The 26,263-nt window shown below is 40.9% G+C and overlaps 3 protein-coding genes across 20 annotated transcripts; 2 read left to right on the forward strand and 1 right to left on the reverse strand.

Annotated features, from left to right (window-relative positions):
* The first annotated feature begins 599 nt into the window (after positions 1-599).
* LOC116203386 (regulator of nonsense transcripts 1 homolog) lies at positions 600-10,011 on the forward strand. Its single transcript, XM_031535082.1, has 29 exons — positions 600-1,379; positions 2,478-2,729; positions 2,821-2,991; positions 3,085-3,135; positions 3,346-3,438; positions 3,520-3,615; positions 3,723-3,773; positions 3,851-3,969; positions 4,040-4,148; positions 4,421-4,543; positions 4,621-4,692; positions 5,089-5,160; positions 5,250-5,316; positions 5,538-5,680; positions 5,778-5,849; positions 5,932-6,060; positions 6,362-6,517; positions 6,614-6,727; positions 6,809-6,907; positions 6,996-7,073; positions 7,220-7,354; positions 7,456-7,530; positions 7,658-7,775; positions 7,862-8,226; positions 8,333-8,395; positions 8,503-8,574; positions 8,683-8,814; positions 8,912-9,031; positions 9,119-10,011. Exons 1-29 carry the CDS (start codon positions 858-860, stop codon positions 9,266-9,268), a joined length of 3,819 nt encoding a protein of 1,272 aa, XP_031390942.1. The 5' UTR covers positions 600-857; the 3' UTR covers positions 9,269-10,011.
* A 156-nt stretch (positions 10,012-10,167) lies between these two features.
* Positions 10,168-11,263, reverse strand: LOC116203387 (protein N-lysine methyltransferase METTL21A-like). The gene is made up of 2 exons (XM_031535083.1): positions 11,203-11,263; positions 10,168-11,125 (listed from the first exon to the last, which is right to left on the reverse strand). Exon 2 carries the CDS (start codon positions 10,998-11,000, stop codon positions 10,293-10,295), a length of 708 nt encoding a protein of 235 aa, XP_031390943.1. The 5' UTR covers positions 11,001-11,125; positions 11,203-11,263; the 3' UTR covers positions 10,168-10,292.
* Positions 11,264-13,943: 2,680 nt separating this feature from the next.
* Positions 13,944-25,813, forward strand: LOC116204707. 18 transcript variants are annotated; one of them, XM_031536935.1, is made up of 24 exons: positions 13,947-14,182; positions 14,476-14,555; positions 14,907-16,084; positions 16,469-16,584; positions 16,889-17,097; positions 17,652-17,771; positions 17,992-18,120; positions 18,218-18,343; positions 18,560-18,615; positions 18,700-18,799; positions 19,120-19,237; positions 19,321-19,530; positions 20,080-20,395; positions 20,572-20,665; positions 21,057-21,165; positions 21,266-21,534; positions 21,641-21,765; positions 21,867-22,101; positions 22,768-22,956; positions 23,560-23,843; positions 24,504-24,714; positions 24,808-25,047; positions 25,181-25,266; positions 25,393-25,813. In XM_031536935.1, exons 3-24 carry the CDS (start codon positions 15,243-15,245, stop codon positions 25,547-25,549), a joined length of 4,341 nt encoding a protein of 1,446 aa, XP_031392795.1. In that variant the 5' UTR covers positions 13,947-14,182; positions 14,476-14,555; positions 14,907-15,242; the 3' UTR covers positions 25,550-25,813. The 18 variants fall into 18 exon arrangements, 17 of the variants coding, with proteins under 17 accessions (XP_031392795.1, XP_031392793.1, XP_031392799.1 ...); XM_031536933.1 differs by having other exon boundaries at positions 14,920-16,084; XM_031536939.1 differs by having other exon boundaries at positions 14,965-16,084.
* The last annotated feature ends 450 nt before the right edge of the window (positions 25,814-26,263 follow it).

Raw genomic sequence — 26,263 nt, forward strand, 5'->3', positions numbered from 1 at the left:
GATGATGAACGGCTGTATAGTTGCAAGACCACATCTCGTAGTTTTTGTTCATGAAAGTTGATGAAGAACTTTCATGCTCAAATTTTCTTCCACGTCAAAGATCTAGAGCAAAAAATGATTCTTTTGCCTCGAGCACGGCACTGTATTAAGATTTCAATAATCAAATTAAATCTATTTATAAATGTAATATAAGCATATGACTTATAACTTTCTACTTCCAGCAAAAAAAAAAAGACATATAACTTTTTACGAGTTCAAATTTCTTTTACTTTTATGATTAGTAGCAGTACGATATCATGTCAATTGTTACATCCTTGTTTGTTGATTGACTTGAAAGGTTATGTAGCTAGAGTCATACTCTATCTTACGCAACACATTCCAATGCATCGTCATGAGTTTTATTATTTCATATATAAATAGAAGTGTTTCTTGTGAAAATTTCTTCTTTTTTTGTTTTTGCTGCAAGTGAAAATGTTAATTCATTTCAGAAATTGTTTGGCGAGTGAATGAATAAATAAAAGTTTCTTTCACGACGAGAGAAATAAATAAATGGAAAAAGGAGAGAAGAAAATATGCTTTCATTCACTCTCACAGACTTCTTTTCTTCCTTCGTGACGTCTTATACACAAAATGGACACTCGCCCAAGAAATTCTTCCCCTTCCTTCGTCTCTCCCTCTCTCTCTCTCCCCCTCTTCAGACCTTTCTCCTCTTTTCCTTTCATTCACTTCCATTGTCAAACCCTAACCCTAACTCCTAAAACCACAGACCGGAAGAGTCTGTTAAAAACCCTAATCTGAGCTCCGGACGTACGACCCATCAGGCTCCAAAGCCCAAAGTCTGCGCCCCGGTTTCCCCAATGGATTCCCAGCAGAACAGCCTGTTCGAGACGGCCTCCCAGCCCGACGCAAGCAATGACGCCTACACCTTCTACGAATTCAACACTCAGGGCGATGCCGATTTCGATTACCCGGGGTTCAGGGACCCGATTCGCGCATGGCCCACCCCGTCAGACTCCCTCGTGGACCCCATCAGCTCTGGCGCTGGCGCCGATCAACAGTCCGATAATTCGCCGGTGTCCGCCTCTCCTAGCAGTGCGGCCAAGGGACGGGGTGGAGGGGCGGAAAGCTCTGGGAGCGGGGGTGGCGCTGGGAATCAGATGGTGGACGCTCTTGCTGCTGGAATGAGCGGGCTGAATTTCGAAGATACTGCAGATGATGATAATTACGAGTTTGGAAAGGGTGATTTTACTGAGCATGCTTGTCGGTACTGCGGAGTTTCGAACCCAGCATGTGTGGTGAGGTGCAATGTTCCTTCCTGCCGCAAGTGGTTCTGTAATTCCAGAGGGAACACGTCCGGGTCTCATATTGTTAATCACTTGGTGAGTTCTCTTAGTTTTTAGCAGTACATGCGCGTTGGTAATATATCATCCCTTTCTAGGTTCACGTGAGTGTGTCTTGAGCAGCTTTGGAATTATGTTTGGGATAGATAACAAGAAATCTGATCTTGATAGAGGTAAATCATAGATTTATGACGGGATTATTTTAGTACGAGTTGGGGGACTACACAATCGTTTTCTTTCTCGTGAGAGTCAATGAAGCACATCTCGGGTGAGATTGCAGAAGTTGGGTATTTTATGCTCAAGAAGTTTGATCTGTTATGGATGCTTGACCGAAACGGAAGAAGATAGAGTCCATAAATACAATTTTCTTGCTGTGTTTGTGCATTCATGGATGATATCCTCATCAAAATAAATAATAATTGTCAAATATGATTATACATAGAAATTCTGTAAAACAGCTGATATTATGGTGATCTAATCATCTGATAATGTCTGGTAAAATATGTGATTTGGTTTAGTAGTATTCTTGAGGATTGGAAGACTGGAAAGCCGCTGCAGTGTTTATTTACTAGAAAAGAGGATGTTTATATAGTTAGAGGCGATGTGCTCTGTAAGTTTGGGTGTAGTTGATATTTGAGAAAGCTGAGGATGTGGAGACGCTCGTCTAAGTCTTTTTGTGGCAAACTACTGGTAGAATTTCTGATGCATGTACAGTTTGAAGCTCACGAGAATGCTGGACTAGCTTTTTAAGTTCTGATCATGTAGTTCTATGTGGAATTGGAATCAAATGCATGAAATGACAAGCTAGTTTGAGGAACTATGGGTAGTTAGAGAATTGCATGTCTTGATAGTCAGTACTAGCCAAATGGAGAATGAGGATCCAGTTCACCATTGCTTTGTATTGGGGAGCGTAAAATACATTCCAGTTTTTAGCTTCATGATCTCTTTTGGGAGTTATGACTGGATTTCGTGTCTGCTGTTGTTAGAATAAGTATATCTGAGTTTTATTTGACATATTTATATTTTTCTTCCCATACAAAATAAAGTACATCAGGCAGATATTTCTAATTCGATATTTCATCTTATGACTTGTTGCTGTACTATGCTAAACTTTTTCAATTTCTTTGGTGTGTGTAGGTTCGAGCTAAACACAAGGAAGTTTGTCTGCACAAAGACAGTCCTTTGGGAGAAACAATTCTCGAGTGCTATAACTGTGGATGTCGTAATGTATTCCTCCTTGGATTTATTTCAGCCAAGACAGAGAGTGTGGTTGTTCTGCTCTGTAGGGAACCCTGCTTGAGTGTTAATGCTCTGAAGGATATGAACTGGGACTTGAGTCAATGGTGTCCCCTGATTGATGACAGGTGCTTCTTGCAGTGGCTTGTAAAGGTTGGTTCTTTTACCTAATTATCATATCCTTGATTAAATACGAAGGCAAGGTAGCTGCATTATGTGAGCCCTGCTGACATTTGCTTTACAGGTTCCATCAGAGCAGGAGCAGTTGAGGGCTCGGCAGATCAGTGCCCAGCAAATAAATAAGATAGAGGAACTTTGGAAATCAAATCCTGATGCTTCACTGGAAGATCTTGAAAAACCTGGCGTAGATGATGAACCTCAAGCCGTTGCCTTAAAGTATGAAGATGCATATCAGGTTTGTACTTTTCCCATGCGAGAATTCTCAGTTTATTGACTGTTCTCTTCTCTCACTTTCGCTTATGAGCTGACAGTTTCCTCTTTCCTGCAGTATCAAAATGTCTTTGCTCCGCTGATTAAGCTTGAAGCTGATTATGATAAAGTATGCTCACTACTTACTCATTCTCGAATTTTTAATATGTTCTGAGTTTTGATAAGAAAATGTAAGATGGTGTCAGTGTGTAATGGTTGAATTTTGTTGGAACTTGATGGACAGTGTGTTTATTTGGGCTTTTCTAGTACCTTTATTTGATTTGTGTATTCTGTGTTGTAAGTTCTTGGCAATAGCATCTAATTATATTGCCTACTGTAGATGATGAAAGAATCTCAAAGCAAGGACAATGTTACAATTCGGTGGGATATCGGTCTCAACAAGAAGCGCATTGCGTACTTCATCTTCCCAAAGGTTCCAGTCTAAGAAAGATTTCGTGCATGCCTTGCAACTTCTTAGTTCAGTTTATTCATGTTGCGCGCTTTACTATTGTAGGAAGACAATGAGTTGCGTCTGGTGCCTGGTGATGAGCTGCGACTTCGTTATTCAGGAGATGCCGCTCATCCGGCATGGCAGTCTGTGGGTCATGTGGTATGCTATCCTTGAATCTGAATTTCTTCACTCATGAGTTTTCAGTTCAGTTTCATTGATGGTGATTTACCATATTTTTATTTATTTATTTTTTGATGGCATTTTAGATCAAGCTTACCGCACAAGAGGAGGTTGCACTGGAGCTTCGTGCTAGTCAGGTAGAGCTGGTATATCATGGCCCCATCATTTGTACTCCCATATATCTTGCTATTGCTTACCATCATGCCTTTTGCAGGGAGCGCCTGTTGACGTAAACCATGGTTTCAGTGTTGATTTTGTTTGGAAGAGTACAAGCTTCGATAGAATGCAGGGTGCAATGAAAACATTTGCTGTGGATGAAACAAGTGTTAGTGGGTAAGTTACTTAACATTTTATACATTCTTGAGCTAGCTGGTTGTGGAAAGTAAAACTCCCTGCTCTTCAGGTATATATATCACCACCTATTGGGCCATGAGGTTGAGGTTCAAATGGTCCGAAATACGTTGCCTCGTCGTTTTGGTGCACCTGGTCTTCCTGAGCTTAATGCATCTCAGGTTTGCTGTTTTTCTTCTGCGTAATTCTATGCATGCCTTTATCTTTCTAACATGTGTGCCCTCGTCATCTTTTTCTGATTTGATTACGGTTCTGCAATTTATATTTGAATGCCAAATATGAGCAATGTCTATGCTGATAAGGACATGACTGGAGTGGGTCATTTTGTTATCACAAATTGATCTTGCTCATTAATTAGCTTACGGCTTGCCCATTTAGTATTCTTGTTTCTCATACTTCTTGTGGCGGTTGTGCATTGAACTTTTTCATTCAGGTTTTTGCAGTGAAGAGTGTCCTGCAGAAGCCCATAAGTTTGATCCAGGGTCCACCAGGGACTGGAAAAACTGTTACTTCTGCAGCGATTGTATATCACATGGCTAAACAAGGGCAGGGACAAGTAAGCGGATGAACATTCTCTTCTTGCCTGCAGTAATTGCTTCTATCCCTCAGAAAGATAATCGTCTAATTTCCCAGGTTTTGGTCTGTGCTCCAAGTAATGTAGCTGTTGATCAGCTGGCTGAGAAGATAAGTGCAACTGGGTTGAAAGTGAGTGTCCAACTTCTATATTTACCCTTCCATTGGGTTATTTCGGCTTTGTAACTGGCTTCTGCTACTTCTATTGCTGCTGTTGCTATTGCTACTGCTATTGCCATTGCTTTTATCTGAAGACAATATTCCACTAAACAAAAGCTTGCTGTGAAATGCCAATAAAAGAAAATGTATAAAAGAGCTGTATTAAAGAGCTATCCAAAATGTTATTACTGTTACCATGTTCATTGATGTTATTGCTGTTGTGCACCTGAAGATGTTATTACTGTTACACACTGGAACTTGATGTTTTATAGTGCTTGTGTTACTACTACTGATACCTTGAATGTGATGTCATTGCTATTGCGGAACTTATGATTTGCTAATTGTGCATTGAACTTTCCCCTGCTGAAGGTTGTTAGGATTTGTGCAAAATCAAGAGAAGCTGTCAGTTCTCCAGTTGAGCATTTGACTCTCCATTATCAGGTTTGTCAACGTCTCTCTGTGTAACTATTCATAATTTATGTTGAAACACCAATGTTGAGGCGATTAACTTGACATTGAAATTCATGCAGGTTCGGCATCTAGACACATCTGAAAAGAGTGAACTGCACAAACTACAACAATTGAAAGATGAGCAAGGTCTGGTTTTCTGTTCCTGCAGTTTTTCCCCCTTCCCGGATCTCTTTTTCAATGTCGGTGAAGAAAGTGTCTCTGTTATTTGCATGCAATCTACAGACGTTGAAGCTGTCTCTTATTTGAATATAATAATTTGCTTGTTGCCCTTAGACAAGAAAATAAGATTCCCTAGATTTCCTCTAGGGCTGTGATTTTCACTGGACATTTATTTCTGAATTTACCAGGAGAATTGTCTAGCAGTGATGAGAAAAAGTACAAAGCCCTGAAACGTGCAACGGAGAGAGAAATTTCTCAAAGTGCTGATGTCATCTGTTGCACTTGTGTTGGTGCTGGTGATCCACGCTTGGCAAACTTTAGGTTTCGCCAGGTAGGGATTCTTTTATTACAAAGAGTCTTTAACTTGTGTTGTATTACTTTTGAATTGTTGCTAACAATAACATTGTATGATTTGTGCGCTTTTGCAGGTCCTTATTGATGAGTCTACTCAAGCAACTGAACCTGAATGTCTAATTCCATTGGTGCTCGGGGCAAAACAGGTACAAAGAAAAGTTATATGTTTTAATAAGTTTCATGTCTTTTCCATATCATTCTTCATCTTAATGGAAATTTCCGTGCTAGGTTGTTCTTGTTGGTGATCATTGCCAGCTTGGGCCAGTAATCATGTGCAAGAAGGCTGCTCGTGCTGGTTTAGCGCAATCTCTATTTGAACGTCTTGTTCTACTTGGGGTGAAACCAATCAGATTGCAGGTAATGGCTTTAGTCAGTGGTCCTTCGTTTGCTTTGTTGCTGCCGTTCTTGATTATTTTATAATTTTCTTCTCTGAACTTAATGTAAATGAAAACAACGTGACCATCTTAAGAGTGAGGATAGTCTTTTCCCTTGCGATTATTAAGACTGAGCTGATGGTATGAACTCTGATGACATGTATCTTGGAAATCCAATCTATGTGCTTGTGGTTGTGGACTGTGTTTTCTACTTGTTGAGTCTTCCACATTCTTTTGCTGCTGTAACTGTAGACTGATTGCATAATATACTCTGCTTTCAACAGGTTCAGTATAGGATGCACCCATCCTTATCAGAATTCCCATCCAACAGCTTCTATGAAGGTACACTACAAAATGGAGTGACAGTCAATGAGAGGCAGTCCACAGGCATTGATTTTCCTTGGCCTGTTCCACATCATCCCATGTTCTTTTATGTCCAGGTATTGTGGAGTAGGTTAATTTCTTACTCCTTGATTTACTGTCTTTTTGCTCTCTTAAATCGTAATCGTTATAAGTTTCTTCTGGTTGTTTCTTAGATGGGGCAAGAGGAGATCAGTGCAAGTGGAACATCTTATCTTAACAGGACCGAAGCTGCAAATGTTGAAAAAATTGTGACTACTTTCTTGAGGAGCGGGGTAGTCCCTGGTCAGGTAATTTATACGTTTTTCCATTTTGTAGTTGTTAGTACGCCCATGGTTTAGTTACTGAATTCACTAAGTTGAATCTTACAGATAGGGGTGATAACACCATACGAGGGACAGAGAGCATATATTGTGAACTACATGTCCAGAAATGGTGCTCTCAGGCAGCAATTGTACAAGGAAATTGAGGTAAAAAAAAAAAATTATAGTTGGAGTGTGCTGTTGTTGATGCTACTTTCATGTATGGATCGAATAGTAATTTCTACACTCCATACAGGTTGCAAGCGTAGATTCATTTCAAGGAAGGGAGAAGGATTACATCATCCTGTCTTGTGTGCGGAGCAATGAACATCAGGTTGGCATATAATAGTCTTAGAACATAGCATAGAAAATATGATTTAGTCTTTTCTATAGATTCCCAAGCACTCTGCCTTTAGTTTTGTGTAATTATTTACTTGATGGTTGCAACTGATTAGTTGTTCTGCCATTATTTTTCCCTAGGGCATTGGGTTTCTGAATGATCCACGCAGACTCAATGTTGCTCTCACCCGAGCTAGATATGGGATTGTTATTTTGGGCAACCCCAAAGTTCTTAGCAAACAGCCTCTGTGGAATAGCTTATTGACTCACTACAAGGTAATCATCCTTTCTGGTCCAATTGTAATTTAGTGTTGTTGATTTCCTCTAGAAGTACACGTACAAATAATCATCTCTCTCTGTTGAAAATTTCTCATCAGGAACATGAATGCTTGGTTGAAGGACCTTTGAACAACTTGAAACAGAGTATGGTTCAATTTCAAAAACCTAAAAAGGTGGGCTTATATATATATATATATGAATGGATGATTTCTTTTTGTATTTATCATATGATTGGCTTCACTTTGTGAAGCTACTTAGATGTAATTCAAGCAAGTGATGTTGCTGAGGTGTCTTTGGCAGATATACAATGATCGGAGGCTCTTCTATGGTGGTGGGCCTGGAATTGTGCAAAACGACAATTTTGGAGCAGTTGGCTCTGGCAGCCAAAGTGGCGATAGAAGAAATAGTCGTGCTCGTGGTACATTGCTGTCACATGGAAGCTGACTTTTCTCACTCTCCAAATACAAAGACCTCTGAAACAGTTCCTATTATTCCTCTTCTCAGGTTCCTTCATGCCACCAAATGGGACCCACAAGCCTGGGTTGCATCCGGCAGGATTCCCTATGCCCCGGGTCCCCATCCCACCATTTCATGGGGGACCACCTTCTCAGCCTTATGCTATTCCAACACGTGGTGGAGTTCATGGACCAGTCGGGGCTGTTCCTCATGTTCCTCAACCGGGGAGTCGTGGTTTTGGGACTGGGCGAGGCAATGCTGCCTCTCCTATTGGCAGTCACTTGCCACATCAGCAAGGGAACCAACAAACTATTGGAAATGTTGGGTCTAGCTTCAACTTCCCTGCCCTTGAAGGTGCAAACAGTCAACCTTCTGTGGGCGGCCCTCTGTCTCAGCCTGGCTTTGTCAATAACGTAATGATTATTTCTCATGCTCATATTCTAGCCTTGTTCCATTGACTCAACGGATGTTTTCTATTCTTCAATTATGTCAGTAATAACGCTCTGTTCAATCTTGTAGATGCCTGTTCAAGGACCTAGCCAAACGTTCCGTGATGGATTTTCCATGGGAGGCATGTCACAGGTAATTAGATTAGAGATCACTCGATTATATTAGGATATTTTGATGAAGTTGCTTTTCAGTGCTGACTGCTTGTTGCCACTCGCTTCTTTCTGCTGACTGACAATCAGGACTTCTTGGGTGACGACTTCAAAAGCCAGGGATCACATGTTCCCTACAATGTTGCTGACTTCTCCACACAAGTACACGTCCCTTGACTTTGTATAGGGTTTGAAAGCATAGCCATTATAAAATGATATGCAGTCAAATTGACTGAGTGAGATGTTGACCCTTTCTTCCAATTCTTATAGGCTACTCAAAGTGGATATGCTGTTGACTATGTCACACAAGGTGGCCAGGGTGGGTTTCCAGGGAACTTCTTGAATCAGAATTCACAAGCTGGATATTCCCGTTTTGGTGCTGGAAGTGACTTTATGTCTCAGGTTTGTACAAGTTGCTTAGTCGATTCTTGAGGAAGATAAATAGCACGGTGTTATGCAAGTTCATGGTCTAATTTCTAGGATTACTCAAAATTTTCAGGATTACATGTCCCATGGATCACAAGCTCTCTTCACCCAGGTTGGCTTCAATGAGTCCTCACAGGACGATGTATCGCAGAACCATTTTGGTGTGGGCAATCCCAATGCTTTTCAGTCTCAGGTGATACGGTTAAAATCCCATGTGTTTTGGTTTCTGGTATTATTGCAATAATCCTTCATTTCTGAAAGCTGTTTTGTGCGTTTGCAGGGCTTGATGAATTCTGTTTACTCACAACCATTCCCGCAGTACAACATGCAGCCGCTTAACTTGCAGGGCACTGCTGCTTCCCAGCAGACGCAGCCACAGCCTCAGCCAGGCCAAAACTCTCAAAATCAGAAGATTCATTACAATGGTTAGAGTGCCTTTAGTGAATATTTTGAAGGTGATGGGTTATAGTCCTACCTCGCATTCAGCAGCTTGGTGTCTTGTGCCGTCACATATGAATGCCCAATTGATTAATGTTTGGCTTGGAGAGATGCGGAAAAGGTTTAAGGGTCTTGCTGTTTCAGGCCTTTTTGATACTATGGCCGACTTGTTGGCTGTGGACTATGGGAGTGAGGAGCAGCCAGATTGTTATCTCGAGGCTGCAGGTAAGCCATGAAGAAGAGAGAATTGGGCTGGTACGGGCCGCACATTCCAGCAGCTGAGAAGGAAGAGGACAAATCCCATTAAAATTGCTTGGTGATGTATCCTACAGTCTCTGCATGGTCAAAAGAAGGCATTGCCTATTTTGTCCGGAAAAAAGAAAAAAAGAGCACTTGCATGGATGGTTTATGTCGAATTGGCGGGTTTTCGGTACTTAACCGAACGGGCGATTCATCTCGACTTGTTGCAAAGTCTGTTCATACAGGAGAAGGAATAACACCGGTCAGAATTCTCTTAGGCATAACATGGCGGGGTGGTCACGCCCGACCCCTTTTCGGCTTTTCCTGAATTGTAACTCTACTCTCTTTGACTTAAGAATTGTGCATTGTTACGATGTTGATGATGAGAATATGTTGCTAGTGTGTCCCAGTGATAGAACAGCCTCTCGGTGGATCGATTATATTATCATAAGGAGCGATTGTTTCGTGTGGTCATCATGCCTTTTTCTTCCCTCTATTTTGGTTTACAGATCTGTTCATGTGACCCGAACGGGGCCTTATTACATTGCCGATGATATCGGCTTTTACGGGTCAGCTTTGAAGTTGCATCGAGCTCTGAATATATTATGCTTTCACTACTTGTCAGGATTACTCTCTTGAATTCTTGGACCCTGATGGTAAGTAGTAGAACTACTACGTATATTTCAGGTGGCAGCAAGAAGTTGGAACATTGATAACGATGTGTGTAAGCTGAATGTTACAATTTGTAGACGACACTGTAAGTGCTGGAACTACTTCTACGTGAGGGTTTTACTCTTGATCGTTGGAGGTGAGTTGCGAGGTGCGTCTGCTCTCGGCAGCACCAGATTGTACACGGCGAATGTCCCTGAATCATCGTCTCCCTGCGAGGTTGATGGAGCTGCACTGGGCTGACTCAGCACCTCATCCACCGTGAAGCCTCGATTCACCAGTTCGCTCAGGCACTCCCCTGTCCCGGTCCTCACCTCACCTGCTGCCCATATCCTCGTGCCCTCCCTACAAACAGTCTCGAGCGTCTCCGCTAGAGCCGGCATCTCCCCTGGGTCAATGAACACGTCACTCATCAGAACCAGGTCAAACCTGCCGAGCTGAGTCAGGTCCTCGTCCACAGATCCCCACACGAGCTCCCTCACTTCGACTCGGTTCCCCAGCCCATTGGCCTCCACGTTCTTCGCCAGGCCAGGGAGGATGGGCCCAACGTCGGTGAGGACGACGCGAGCGGCACCAAGCAGGGCAGCCGTTAGGCTGGGGAGGCCGGTGCCGGCTCCGAGCTCGAGGACGGACGTACCGCGTAGAGGGAAGTGGAGGTGGGCCGAAGAGGCCATCCAGTGGGAGAGGACGAGGGCGGAGTCCCAGAGCCATGAGCCGGTGAGGGCGCGGCCGGTGAGCGAGTCGTAGACGTTGTCGAGCTCGTGGATGGTGAGGTTGTGGCCACCGGGGATCTCGATCTCTCTTGCTCCCACCATGGAAATGGAGAAAAGGTCGAGCTATCCTCAGTCACGTCAAGCGGCGGACGCGTTCAATGCAATTGGTCGGCAAGTCCTGACCTGTTGTCCTTAGCCGCGAATCAATCCATCTGGTCGGAAATTACCTGTCCCTGCCTTATTTTAATACCAAAAAAGGATTAAAAAAGATGGCAAAATGGAAGTATGCTTACACTCGACGCACCTCCGTCATAACTAACTCTGGCCAAAATTGGAAGATGCTCCCTTTCCATTTGAAAATTGAAGATATGGACATGGTCCATAAAATATATATATATATATATATGAGCAATTGGGCTGGTAGGCCCTATAATGGGGACAGGCTCATGAACTTTCCTATTAGTAGGTCGACATCTATTATAGTTTATAGGGTTGTGCAATGAGATGTCATCATTCATTCGACGAGAGGTTTGCCACATAAAATTTTAAATTATTTTCTTAATTATTGGTTGAGTCTCTTCATTATATTATAGGCATTTAATTTTGACTTCTCGAGCTTATGCAACGAGATGTCACTATTCGTTAGATGAGAGCTTGCCATGTCGGATTTTGGATTATTTCCTTAGTTCCTAATTGAGTGTCTATTCACTCGCCTTTTTTAATATAATGTATAAACAACAAATTATGAATCTAATAATTGTAAAGGAACACGAATCAACTTTGCCCCGTAAATCTTGCATTAGTATTTCCATTCATGGAATATGAGGACGACATAAAGGTTGATAATATGAAAATATACAAGTAGCTGAACTTGTAAGAGTCACTAGGCTAGGTGTCTACAGCTACCCCTCTTTCAGTCGGTGCTCGCAAAGTGATGGCTCAAAGATTGGAAAGAGATCACATTGGCCCGGGGTGCAACTTCCACAGCGTTCCTCCTCAAGGTGACTCCCTAGGGAAATGAGTGAAGGTGTGTTATTAGTTGATCAAAATAAAAATGTGAGAGAACTGTGCTTATTTCGAATTTACGGTGATCAAAAGTTAGTGCAATGTCCAGGTTTAATTCGAAAGATAAAATAAAAAGAGCCATGTAGTATCCAAGCTCACTCCGAAAATGGAAAAGAGAGCCGTGTGGTGTTCGGGCTCGTGTGGTGTTCGGGCTCGATTCGAAAGGGGGTGAAAAGAATCACACAGTGTTCGGGTTTGCCTTGAAAATGAAGAGTCACATAGTATCCTGGCTAAAAAAGGGGTGAAGAGAACCATGCAGTATCTGAGTTCACTTCAAAAAAGAAAAAGAGCCACGTAGTGTTCGGGTTTATTGATGACCAATGATCGAGGTATTAAGGATCAGTACGATGAGCCACGCAGTGTCTGTTTTTTGGCTCGGTAATGGCCAATAATTTGTAAAGAGATCGAAGATCAGTACAATGAACCACGCAACGTCCGTTATTTGGCTCAACGATGGCCAATGAGTTATATCAAAGGTCAGTGCATTGAGCCACGCAGCGTTTGTTTTTTGATCAACGATGATCGATGAGTTGTAAAGAGAGAGAAAGTAAATACAATGAACTATGCAGCGTTCGCATTTGGCTCAACGATGACCAATGGTTAAGGTATTAAGGGCCAGTACAATGAGCCACGCAACGTCCGTCTTTGGCTCAATGATGACCGATGGAGAAATGTGTAGTCCATTAATTCATGGGCTAGGCCCTACCATTCCCTCGTCAACTTTATCCAAATGACATAATTAACCACTAAATCAATAAGAAAAGGACAACACGAAAGAAAAAAGTTGAGTATTTAAAATAATTAATCAAGTGTATCCAACGGTACTTTGCCACATTCATTTCCGTCCTCTCAAAAAATCATCGCACAATGGTGGTTTGTCCGATTACTGCATACTATGTTTATCAAAAGAGATATGCTCTATCCTCCAAATTTAGCACTGGCGAATACACGGAGTGTCATTACTATAATTATCAGAAAAAGCCGGGGCATGTTCTTAGAAAGGGACATTCAACGTGTGCCGAATTAGAGGAAAAGGAATTTCCCTTACCAAAATTGGTTCGTGGAGTTGTGAAGAAAGAATGGATTGATATCCAGGAACCGATGCCCCAAAACGTATCCTATTCGGCAAAATATTTGTTCTTGTGGAATTGTAAGCCCAAGTTTACTCCAGCAAAGGTATGACAGAAGATTCTGCCTTCGAAAGATTATCCTGGACTTGTACCGCCTATCTTATTTGGCGTGAAAGGAATAAAAGGATATTTCATAGCACAACCACAAAAGCTAGTGCTATGAGGAAGCATATCATGGAGATGATACGTGGTAGACATAGGGGATAAAGAGTAAAAGCTAGACATTGTCCTTTATTCCATTCTTTTCATTTGGCCGATTTGATGTAAGCACTTGAGAATTTCCGCGTGTAAAGCGTTGTTTGGTTTGTGAGTGGTATTTTAGAATCACAATTTTAATTTAACTCTACTAACTACAAATCGCATTAATTAGCAAGAGCACAGAAACAATAAATAACGATAAACTAAAAGATAAAACAAATGAACATGATGAGTATGAATACGCAACCAAGAAGGTCAACATCCATCCACATCTATCCAACTACCTACCGCTAGCTTGAACGTAGCTTATACTCGTACTCCTACTCACACTCTACAATTATTTATTTATTTATTTATTTATGCCAGCACTAGGAATTATTTGTATCATATAATTCACCATTAATTGTCTAATATTCTAATTAATAGGAGCGTACGGCAATGTCCGAGCTCAAGCAAGTGTAATATCCAAGCTCGAGTTCGGCTCGCAGTATTAACGAGTGGCGTGAGGTCTGCAGGTGCAAGACAGGTTCTTTTTTTTTTCTTCTGCTAACTCGAGGTGTTTGGGGTTTCGCCCGACTAATTTCCGGGTGCATGGGCTTAGGTTACTACTAACTACTATATAATTTGATTTTATTTGTAGCCGAAAATTTGATTAATGGAAAAGGTAAAAAGAAAGAAAGAAAAGGGAAAAGAAGTGGAGGAACTCTTTTCTTTCTCTGAGTCTGACCGATGAGATGAGCTGAGCTGAGCTGATCAGACGAACACCGAACGCTCACTTCGCAGTCTTCGGATTCATCTCACAGACTGACCGACAGACACGCACAGTAAGAGACACCAAACGAAGTTTCCCGTCTCGGATTCACTCTCACTTCACTCCCGATCCTTGTCCGTGTACTGTCTCTCTCTCTCTCCATCTCTTTCTTCGGAGTTGAATAATTCCTCTTCGTTTGGTTGATCGGTTGACTGCTTATTATGCGATGGTCGAAGCGAAATGTGATTATGTACTGAATTTGGTAGATCCTGAGTTGGTGAGTTTGAGCTTGCAGCTATGAAGTCCGTGGTTTCCGCCCACTTCTCTGCTAATTCATGCATATAATTCATGCTTGCTCTAGCTGATGCATTGCCTATTCCGAGTACTATAGCTGAATTTCCGTCTCTGTTGTTGTTTTGCTGTTCTCTTCTAGCAAAGGATTCAGTGGGAAGCAAGTTCAATGCGGCAAGGAAATCTCCCTCAGTCGAAGTGCTTTTTATCGTGTGTCTAAATGTACGATGATTTGCCAACTTTTAGCTCACTGCCCTTTTCACGTTTCAACTTTAATAAAGTATATGCCAAAAAAATGACAGCAAGGAGACTCCTGGTTTGTTCTATTGAAGTTGTGGTTCTTCATTTGTTCCGAACAATAAATCAGAAACACAGATGGGATCCCAGTGAACTGCTGAAGCTAAATCTTCTCGGGGCTTGAGCTCCTTTACTCTCTCTCATTGTCATACCAGCTATAATTTCCGGTTGAGCTGGCTGTATTGGACTTGTGTTTTATATATATATATATATATATATATGCTATAGCTTCATAAAGTTAATGAATTTACTCATGTGTAAATTATTTAGTTAAAGTTTGTTATGGCAGGATACATGCAAGTATGGTTGACGAGAGATTTTTGATGAGCTGCAGTAGCTCTCTCCGATCAATGCTGAAATGCCTCATCAGAATTAATTGAAGCTTGCTACGTGGAGTGAGGGTCCTCAGAGGCTGCCCCTGATAAGACCGACTGGCGACTGCTACAAGCTGATAAATAATTCTCGATGCTATAGCCCCTGGATCAAATAACGCGTGAAGATCATTTAGGTCTATCTTGAGGTGCTCAATTTCATAATTTGTTTATACTATCAGAGCATTGAGTAGCTCCACTCTGGGTAGAAGCTCTAATATGCGGTAGTGTGGCATTGGTGATGCAATTGTCACCAATGCGCCGTTCGGTTCTATGCTGGATTCTATTGGAGTATGTCTGCATATCTGCTGCATCTCTAGATTCAGGATTTCACGTAGGAACTGATGGGTCCAATCCTCAGCTTCATGACCTTGGGTCAGTCACAGGCAGTATCTCAGGGAGGAGCAGCGCTATCAGAACTAAATCACCCGCCTTGTCATTCCCATCAAATGATTCAGTGTCTTGTGAGGACCTGGAAGGTGCAGGATCATTTAATACCACCTGTTTGCTTAGTGCAAACTTGTATTTAAGTTCAGATCTTTCCATCTATGGTCTTGGAAATATTGAGATACTACCACATGTCTATATCTCTTGCCTGATAGAAGGCTGCACCATCAATTTTAATGTGTCTGGATATGTTAGAATCGGTCAAAATGCAGCTATCCTTGCTGGTTCTCTTGTTTTTTCCGCTGCAAATATGACTCTTGAAAATGGTGCTTCGATAAATACAACATCATTTGGTGGGGCACCTCCTTCCCAGACAAGCGGCACACCGGTGGGTTATGATGGTGCTGGTGGAGGACATGGCGGGCGAGGAGCTTCTTGTGTGAAGAGCAACACGACAAGTTTTTGGGGAGGTGATGTTTATTCTTGGTCCAACTTGTCCGAGCCATGGAGCTACGGAAGCAAGGGTGGGGGAACCTCTGATAAGAAACAGTTTGGAGGGAATGGTGGAGGGCGCATCAAGCTTCTTGTGAAGGATTTGCTGTATTTAAATGGATCGGTGCTTGCAGAAGGTGGGGATGGTGGACTTAATGGGGGAGGAGGATCTGGTGGAAGCATCTTCATGCACGCTGTAAAGCTGTAAGTACATGTTCCATTCTCCTAGAAAAAGCTGGCTACTGATTAAATAACGTTTCCGGCTTAGGAATATGACCACTCATGAGATAACCCGGGTTACTACCCCACTGGCAATCGGCTCGTTCCAGGCATCCCATTTTATAGGATTATGGGGCTGGAAGTTGCCATCAAATTAGTTAATCCAACCCTGGGATCCCCTTAAGAAAAGTAGCCTGAGGTTAAATTGGCACCCGATTTATCTGCTTATTCGTATTACAGTAATAGTCGGTAGTTCGTTGCATTCATTCTTGCAATTATTTACTACTAGTTAACAATTATGAAGTTGGAGACCTGATATTAAAGGTGAGTGTCAATAACAGAAGATTGTGCCATCTTCTCATTACCCAGGAAGGGATATGGTACCATCAGTGCAGCAGGCGGAAGAGGATGGGGAGGAGGTGGTGGAGGAAGAATATCTCTGGACTGTTACAGCATACAAGAAGACATCCGAATCACTGTTCATGGTTCGCTCTCCAACAGCTCTTTTAGATAATACAAACATGCTAACCGGACATTTTTATCCTAGATTGGGCACATGCATAGTAAGTAGAATTAGCACATTACATCTAAATTGATTGCGTAAAGCTAAAACCTTGTTTTTGGTGGTTCAATTAGAAGTAATAATCACGTAAAACGTCACATGAGCAATTTAGCATAGCTTCTTTATATCTAAATAAAGGAATCTTACAAATTTTCAGTCTAAGGTCAAAAAGGGGGCCAGGCTCTGCTCCTCTATGTCTAAGTCTCTTTGAGCTCTTCATGTGGCAGGTGGATCAAGTATTGGCTGTCCGCATAATGCTGGAGCAGCTGGTACATACTTCAATGCAAATCTACGGAGTTTAAGAGTTGGAAATGACTATATTTCAACGGAAACGGAGACGCCTTTACTTGATTTTCCCACGACCAAATTATGGTCTAATGTCATTGTGGAGAATAAAGCAAAAGTGTTGGTCCCGCTACTTTGGACTAGAGTCCAGGTCTCTCTATCCTACCAGATCATTTACTTTATGTCCGCCTTTATTTTATTTTATTCGTTTTAATATTTCTGAATATAAATAGTAGTAGGAAGTCATTAGAAATGTATAGCACAAAATTATTTGTATCTATTACCATTAGCGCACCTATTTGATTGAGAAGCCCAGAAAGTTGAAGTTAATCGTAATATCAAGTTGAATTTTCATAGTATTGGGAGACAAGTTGAACTATCTATCTATCTATATATATATATATATATATATATATATATACACATATATATGGGAATAAGTATGTGCTATAGCATGAAAGAGTACAGAATGTTTCAGAAGATGTGAACCTGGAGAAGATACTTTCCATTATAATTAACCAGTTCGTGGTATTCATGTACACCAATCTGTGTATTATTCTCCCTAGAATTTTATGAGGGGATCCCCTATGTAGTGTAACTACTTCAATGTACATTTGAACCCATCATGCTCTGTATTCTGCTTCAGTTCTCTTCTTGAAGCTTTAAACTGTTTCTAATGGTTCTTTTAATTATTTAAATATAAAGGTGCGTGGTCAAATCAGTCTCTACCGTGATAGCAGTATCATTTTTGGCCTATCTGATTTCCCAGTTTCAGAATTTGAGCTGGTTGCTGAGGAGCTGTTAATGAGTGATTCCATCATTAAGGTATATCACCTTGTAAATTTTCTTCTGATTCTTTTGTCATTTCCCTTCGTGAAAACAGCAGAACATCTGAGGGCTTGCCTTTAGTTTTGTTAATGACATCTAGATTACTTCAATTTACATAAGCCCTTTTCTGCAAGTTCCATAAACTACGTAGGAGATTCTTGGCAGTTTTTCAATATGCCAGCCTTTTTGTTGATTCAATTGCTTTCCACGTACAAAGGTTTATGGTGCGCTTAGAGTTGCTGTTAAAATGTTACTCATGTGGAACTCGGAAATTCAAATTGATGGCGGCGGAAACACAGTGGTCACCACTTCTGTTCTTGAAGTGAGAAATCTTGTAGTTCTGAGGGTATGCCATCTCATGTGATTATATAATATATTTAGCTACATCCCTACTTAGTCTTCGTTGTTCAAACTGACGATGGGAATTTTTTTTCCTCTTGCAGCATAACTCCATTATCAGATCAAATACAAACCTGGCTGTATATGGCCAGGGACTACTCAAGTTAACAGGTCATGGGGATGCAATCAAGGGCCAGCGACTTTCCTTGTCTCTGTTTTATAATATAACTGTAAGACATTTTTTAACATATGCTACTTCTAGACCATTATGATGATGCTGATGAACTTCATTTTGTTCTTTTCTTTTCTTTTTTAATAAAAGATTGGAATTAACAACTGCTGTGGCCCATTTTCTGCTGAAAGTTCTTTAATTGTGTTTCTTGAGCATCCATAAATACAAGGGTCTAATTCGGTAAACTGATTTCACTTCTCTCCACTCCTGACAGGTGGGTCCAGGCGCTAAACTTCAGGCTCCATGGGATGATGATGCCAGTAGAAGTGTGTGAGTATGCTATTTTGATCCATTTCTCTCAATCTGGCTTTTCGTTTTAGGATAATTAGCTGACTTCTTGTATAATTTTGTCAGTGTAACGAAATCGCTCTGTGAGAGTCAGACATGCCCAACAGATATAATTACTCCTCCGGACGATTGCCATGTTAATTATACATTATCCTTTTCTCTACAAGTAAGTGTGTGTTTAATCTTGAAGTATTAACGGATGTCCCACTGATACAAAAGAAAATTATTGTACTGCAATTCTCTGATTGGAATTTAATAAAATCAGGTAATAGAGATGGTCTTAATCAAGTCTGGCGGGCAGATATTATAGTTATTGTTTGGAAACTATTTTAGCCATACATATAATATACTGCTACTTCTTTTAATCTAAAGTTTGGTGACATTCTCTTTGGTTCATCTGTTTGCAACTTAGAAACTTTTCTTGGATTTAGACACTGAAATAGGGTGGTGTTTTCTAATTCTCGTTGTATGCTAAAACATTGGTAGATCTGTCGTGTGGAGGACATTCTTGTAACTGGTCTCATCAAGGGGAGCATTATTCACATCCACAGGGCAAGGACAGTCATTATTGACCCTGATGGGATGATCACTGCATCTGAATTAGGTGACCAGCATTTACTGATTTTAGTTAGTTTTTTTCATCAGAGTTCTGTTTATTTACAAATTTTCTAGTACCTTGGGTTTCAGGTTGCAGTGATGGTATTGGAAGGGGAAACTATACTAACGGTGCTGGTAGTGGTGCTGGACATGGGGGAAGAGGTGGCACAGGATACTACAATGGGATAGTCTGCAATGGTGGTCTAGATTATGGTAGCGCTGACCTTCCATGTGAACTGGGAAGTGGAACAGAGGGTCCTAATCAGTCGTATGGGCACATGGTTGGAGGCGGAATGATTGGTAAACCTTCTACGAAAAATTTTATTTTCTGAAAGTCGTTTTCATGTTGATGTAATACAATTGCTTTTCGGAGCAGGAGCGAACTTCGAACTGATTTATTTATGTGTTCATGGGATTGGAAGGCTCAATTGGCCCAACTGGCATTTGGAAATAACACAAAATATCAGTATAATATGTTTGACAGAATAAACTTAGAGGAGCTTTGGCTAAAGAAGGAATAAAAAAAAGAAAGTAGAGGAGCTGGTTCAAAGTAAAAACTGCCTAATCACCAAGAAACTGAAATGCACTGCGTGGTTCAACCAGTTTGTCCAGTGGTAAACTTGCATATCCAGTTTTCTGGGATTTAGTTTGCAGATTGGCCAGGGGTCCAGCCATTTGATTTGATTGTTACTGCACTACAAAAAGTTATGCAGTGAGTAGTCGACTGATTGTTTCTGTGGTTGCAAAACGGCAGTCATAGTTTACACTACCAATGTATGATTTCTCTAATTAGCATGCACTTTGCCATATGTCAGTCAATGTCTTAGTATATTCTTCGTCTTTCATTAGTGATGGGATCTACCCAATGGCCGCTCCTTAAGCTTGAAGTTTATGGATTCTTGAGAGCCAATGGTCAGGGCTATACAAGAACTGGGAATACCTCTCTACTTGGAAGGCTTGGAGGAGCTTCTGGTGGAACAATACTTCTCTTCCTTCAAGAGATTAAATTAGTCAAGAATTCATCATTATCTGTTCTTGGCGGAAAGGGTGGCTCCTTTGGAGGTGGTGGTGGAGGAGGTGGGAGAGTTCATTTTCACTGGTCTAAGATTGATGTTGGGGAGGAATACGTTCCGATTGCCACTATTGAAGGCTCCATTGATAGCAGGTATTCAGTACAATTATGGTCATCTTTCAATAACTAGCAAAAAATTTAAGGAAAAAAGTACTTATCTGAACAAAAACAGTGACGGGTTATCTTCATATGGTTTGAAAAATCATGAGACAATACATGTTGCTTATTTATCTGATGGTTGAAAAAGCTTGAGTTTTGATTTTAAACAGTGGAGGAGCTGGTGCTAATGGCAGTTCTGATGGAGAGAAGGGCACAATAACTGGAAAGAGGTGTCCCAAGGGTCTCTATGGTACATTCTGCAAGGTACTCCAGTTCTTTGCCTTAATCTGACAGTAATCATGAATCAACCTTCTTTTAGCTTCTGCGTTGCTTGTGATCATCTTTTGGATATTTCAAGATGATAGATTCTCAACAGTCTAATATTATTTTTCATGTCTGCTAAATTTGACTAACAAAGGAAGAAAGGGAAGGACTTCTATTTAAATTTGGACCAAGGCAAAAGTTGATTATATCTAGTGACTTTTAAATGCTACACTACTTTAACTAGCTAGTAACATGAGTATTACATTTTTGTTTCACAATTTGCATGAGTCTAAACACCACAAAGTTTATGCAAGTTTAATGGGAATTTAAACAATTGTTTCAGAAGGTTAAGCAGAATAGTTAACTTGATTTTGCTGCACGTTATTAATAGGAATGCCCAGTTGGCACTTACAAAAATGTGGATGGTTCTGATGCAAGTCTTTGTACTCCTTGCTCTCTTGACCTGCTTCCTAGACGTGCATATTATATATACGTAAGAGGTACAATTGTTTTATGTGCCTTCTGCTTCCATACCTTCAATTTTTTCTTCTTCTCGGCTTCTTCCACCATTGTTTATATGACTGCAAATGCTTGCTGCAGGAGGGGTCAGAGGGCCTTCCTGTCCATACAAATGTATATCTGACAAGTACCGAATGCCAAAATGCTACAATCCTGTTGAAGAGCTCATGTATACTTTTGGGGGGCCCTTGCCTTTTGCTCTTCTCTTGTCTTGCCTGTTGGTGCTTCTAGCTTTATTGCTAAGTACTTTGAGAATTAAGGTAGTGGGACCCGGCTGTGGTTATTACAAGGAAACCCCAAATGAGCGCCACAGTCATCACCATTTTCCATATCTTCTTTCTCTATCAGAGGTACATTAAGATTTTTTTGGTCGAAATCTAGCTTACTCTCTGTTGAACGGGGTCGAAGTTTGCATCAGAATGTCACACTGTTTCTTTTCTTCTGTCTCAACTTTAGGTTCGCGGGGCGAGAGCTGAAGAGACTCAGAGTCATGTTCACAGGATGTATTTTATGGGTCCTAATACTTTTAGAGAGCCATGGCATCTTCCTTATTCTCCTCCCGACTCTGTTATTGATATAGTGTGAGAAAGAAATTAACCTTTCTTTTTCTTAATAGAAAGTTCCTCCTTTATAATTAGCTTTCTAATATTAATACGTAGATGCTGATTTCACTGGACTGCAGTTATGAAGATGCTTTCAACAGATTCATAGATGAGATTAATTCCGTTGCTGCATATGACTGGTGGGAGGGATCAATACACAGCATACTGTCAGTTCTCGCCTATCCCTGTGCTTGGTCCTGGAAACAATGGCGTCGAAGAAAGAAAATCCACCGCCTTCAGGAATATGTTAAGTCTGAATATGATCATTCGTGTCTTCGCTCTTGCAGGTCTCGAGCTCTATACAAGGGCATGAAGGTTGGGATAATAACACTTCTGCCTTTTCATGTTTTGGCTGCAGCTCAATTAGTCATTAATTGATATAGCTGTTCATTTCAAGGTCTCCTGCTTTGCCATGAGAACGAATGCAGTATAGTATTCCTGGTGTTCACAGAGACATGAATCAAAAGAACCTCCGTTGATAGTTTGAATTTCTATATGACTCAGACACCTATCTTCTTACCATCATGTGCTGCATCATCAAATACTGCCTCCAAAAAAAGATGTATTTGTGTACATACATACATACATACTACGTACATACGAATGAACGAAAGCAGTTTAGGTGGAAGCTGATAAAACTCCTAGTCAATAGTTCAATACTGGTTTGGAAAGATATTCGCTGAGCGGGTGTGAGAATTGATATAGGAACACCTTAAAATAAGCTCAAGGCTGCTTAAATCATTTAATTTGATTTGATGTACTTAATGATTAGGTGATTTATTACCCTATTGGCACTATAGTAGTGTAACTCTTGATTAAATTTAGGTATCTGATCTATTAAGGTCTATAAAACTTACCCACAGCTATTGTCTTTCAAGCGTTATAGTTTGCGGTTCAGCTTTACAGCCAATTAGGTAATTATCACAAGATCATTACTTGACATAGCAATCAGCTGTTTAAGTGTCAATCTTCTTTCTGCAGGTGGGGGCAACACCAGACTTGATAGTTGCATATATAGATTTCTTTCTTGGTGGTGATGAGAAGCGTTTGGACATCGTATCTATCATAGAGAAGAGATTCCCAATGTGCATTCTCTTTGGCGGGGATGGAAGCTATATGTCACCTTACAGCATTCACAGTGATATTTTATTGACTAATCTTCTTGGCCAGGTTCTTCGGCTCTCTAATATGCCTTGTATCATTTTTAAGTTTAGTTTGAATCTGCAATTCTAATGTAACATAGTCTTAGCATGCACCATACTGTTTAAGTTGCTTCAATATGCCTTTTATGTTGATATACCATACCATACTGTTGACGCCACTAGTTTCGTTGATGGACTTTGGCCATGTGCCGCTCATGTGAGGGCAAAGTGAGATTATGGACTTCATGCACATGCTCAAATAGTAGGGGCTCAGTAGGTTGAAATTGAAGAAAATATGCAAACCCAATCTCTTTTTGTTTTAGTATCTGAAAAGGGTAAAAGGTAGCTTTGTCTTTCTCGATATCAGCTGGCCATGCTCCAAAGTTTAAGCATGTGCATGAACTCCCTCATCTAGCCTCGCCCTTGAAGTCACATGAGTGGCACATGACCAAATTCTGCACAGGAAGCTGTGGTATGAGTGTATTATGGTAAGTTGTCATAATGGATGTTCAACTTTTTAGACAACACATAAGTTACTGGAAGAAATTAAAACTAGCCTCTTTTCCCTTGTGATACTTGGAGCCTAATTAGGTCTCTGCTGAAGGGTTTTCTTTTTCCACCTTCACTTTAGCATGTTCCAGCGACTGTTTGGAATCGATTGGTGGCTGGTTTGAATGCTCAGTTGAGGACTGTGAGGCATGGATCGATTCGGACATCATTGCGCCCCGTCCTTGATTGGATAAACAGTCATGGGAACCCACAGCTTGAGTTTCATGGGGTCAAGATTGATCTTGGGTGGTTTCAAGCAACAGCTTCGGGTTACTATCAACTGGGTATCTTGGTATCTGTCGGTGATTTCTCACTTCAGACTTTGAACCAGTACCCTTCATCAGAAAGAAATGATGAATGCTCCAGGTAAAACTTCGGACTCTAAATGAATGTGATTGGAATCTGACTGATTGTTAGAACGTATGGTTTAGCCTATTGTGAGTTGTGCCACAAACTCGGCATATATAGGTCAGCACTTCAGCTGCTGTCAACTTTTATTGCCGCAAAAGTAAGGAAAGAAACCGAGACAAGTTGCAATTGGGTAGATGTGCTTTTTAACAGCTTTTAAGCTTTTCTTTTTCTCCTACTGCTGGTACTTACAGATTGTCGAGTTTTGAAACGGCTGTTCCCAATTAAAATTTTTGTTGGTTGACATTGTTTTGCTTGCTTCAGTAAAATATGCAAATAATAGAGATCCTTTTGACATGAAAATGGAGCATTACTTGGTTGACTCTTCCAGTTCTTAAGCTTTAATTTCTAAATGCTTTTATGAACTGAAAGGGGCATTCGTTAATAGGCTGTTCATTGAGTCTGTTGGCCTACTCGGAATTTTCCTGTCTCTGCAACCACACACAAGTTAATTGACTCACGAATTCCAATTGGCTCAGTTATATATCAGATCAGGAGTGCGTACTTTTAGAGAGAGTGAATGTAATTGAGGGCAAGATTCACTTAAAGTCGGTGACTGTTAAAATGAGCTGAATTATTTCAAACAATTACGTATAATCTCGCTGATCTCTATTCCAGGAAAAATGATGATTCTGCAAGAAAAGGAATTAAGCATCCGCAACAGATTCCAGCATATTCAAGTCATGTGCTAGCTCGGAAGAGAATAACTGGAGGAATAAATGGTGGAGTCATAAATGATGCTACTTTAAGATCTTTGCAATTTAAGAGGGATTATGCTTTTCCCATGTGCCTATTGTTGCGGAACATGAGACCAATTGGTCATCAGGTGGTTCTGAGATTATACTGTGTCATTAATAATTACCTTCTATCATATTTTCCTCCCTTTTTTTTTTATGGTATCTAAAGAGTTTCCCTCTTTCAGGATACGACGCAGTATATCATCACGGTCATGCTCTTAGCAGATCTATCTGTCACGCTCCTCACATTGCTTCTCTATTATTGGATCTCTCTGGGGGCCTTTCTTGCTGTTCTACTAGTTCTTCCTCTTTCTCTGCTCTCTCCTTTCCCGGCAGGACTGAATGCCTTGTTTAGTAAAGAACCTAGAAGAGCTTTGCTTGCTCGTGTATATGCTTTATGGAATGCTGCATCTTTATCTAATATCGTAAGTGGCCCCCGAGCAGAAAGCGCTTAAAGCATCTCTTCATGCTGACGTGTGAATGATCTGATCATTAGTTTTCTGAACTACTATATATGAACTCTGCAATTGCTTTTACTGATGATTTTGGTTCTTGCAGATTGTGGCCTTCATTTGCGGCATTATTTATTATGGGATTTCCTCATTTCAGCCACCAAGCAAGTCAAATTCATCGAGCAGTAAAAGGTGCGGCATCATTTAGGAACTTGCACACATGACAATCTCCTATTCCTACTAATAAACGTGATTTCCTCGGTTTGCATTTCTTCGTAGAATTTCATGACAGCATTTGAGTGTTGTTTTTCTTGCTAGGGATGATGATCAGTGGTGGCTCTTCCCCACCATCCTTGTGTTCTTCAAGGCCATACAAGCTCGTTTCGTCGACTGGCATGTAGCAAACCTGGAAGTACAAGATTTGACTCTCTTCGACTCCGATCCCAACACATTTTGGGCACATGAGTCTTCATGACCGCCTCCTTTGTGATTAATGGTGAAGCTACTGCTCCTCCTGTACATAACAATTTTCTGACCTTGCCTAGGAGAGTTTTCCGAGTACATAGATGTGCATATCGTCTTCAGAGCTTAGTGGATAGTCAAAGATTTATTTCATTGTATTTCCCATCGTTCGGTACATGGAGACTGAACTTTTGACCTGGCCAGTCCATCCGGTACTGAGAGAAGTATGCATATGTTTCCCCCTTTCACTCCCGTTAATTCGGCTTACCTTACATGATTTGCAAGAGGGAGAGCAGCTGTTGCTATGAACTCTAGAATCGTGCTTTTCAGGAGATAATCTTTCCATCTTTTTCAGGTTACATCGGATTTTGGTGCCCGGTTTTGTCATATTAACAAAAGTGAACCCTGACCTATCTAGTTCCTCCAAATCCTAAAATGTGGGAAAGTCTCATATCAATTTAGAAAAACCTCGTCGGCCGATCTAGTTCCCCGATATTCCTCACCATTGAAATCTTTTTGTACATATAATAGTACGTAATATCATTCGTGGGTCATGTTTGTCATCGATCAAATCAAAATAATGCTTCCGCATAGGTTACATGGTCTTCATTTGCTCTAAGAAACACGACCTAAAACTAGATGAGCAAAGAAAGCTAATGAGCATATTTTCAAGGGCAAAAATTTAAAAACATTATGTACGTTCATGGGAAAAAGAAGAAGGAAAGAG

This window comes from Punica granatum, chromosome 4 (genome assembly GCF_007655135.1).
Source record: "Punica granatum isolate Tunisia-2019 chromosome 4, ASM765513v2, whole genome shotgun sequence".
Taxonomy (NCBI): domain Eukaryota; kingdom Viridiplantae; phylum Streptophyta; class Magnoliopsida; order Myrtales; family Lythraceae; genus Punica; species Punica granatum.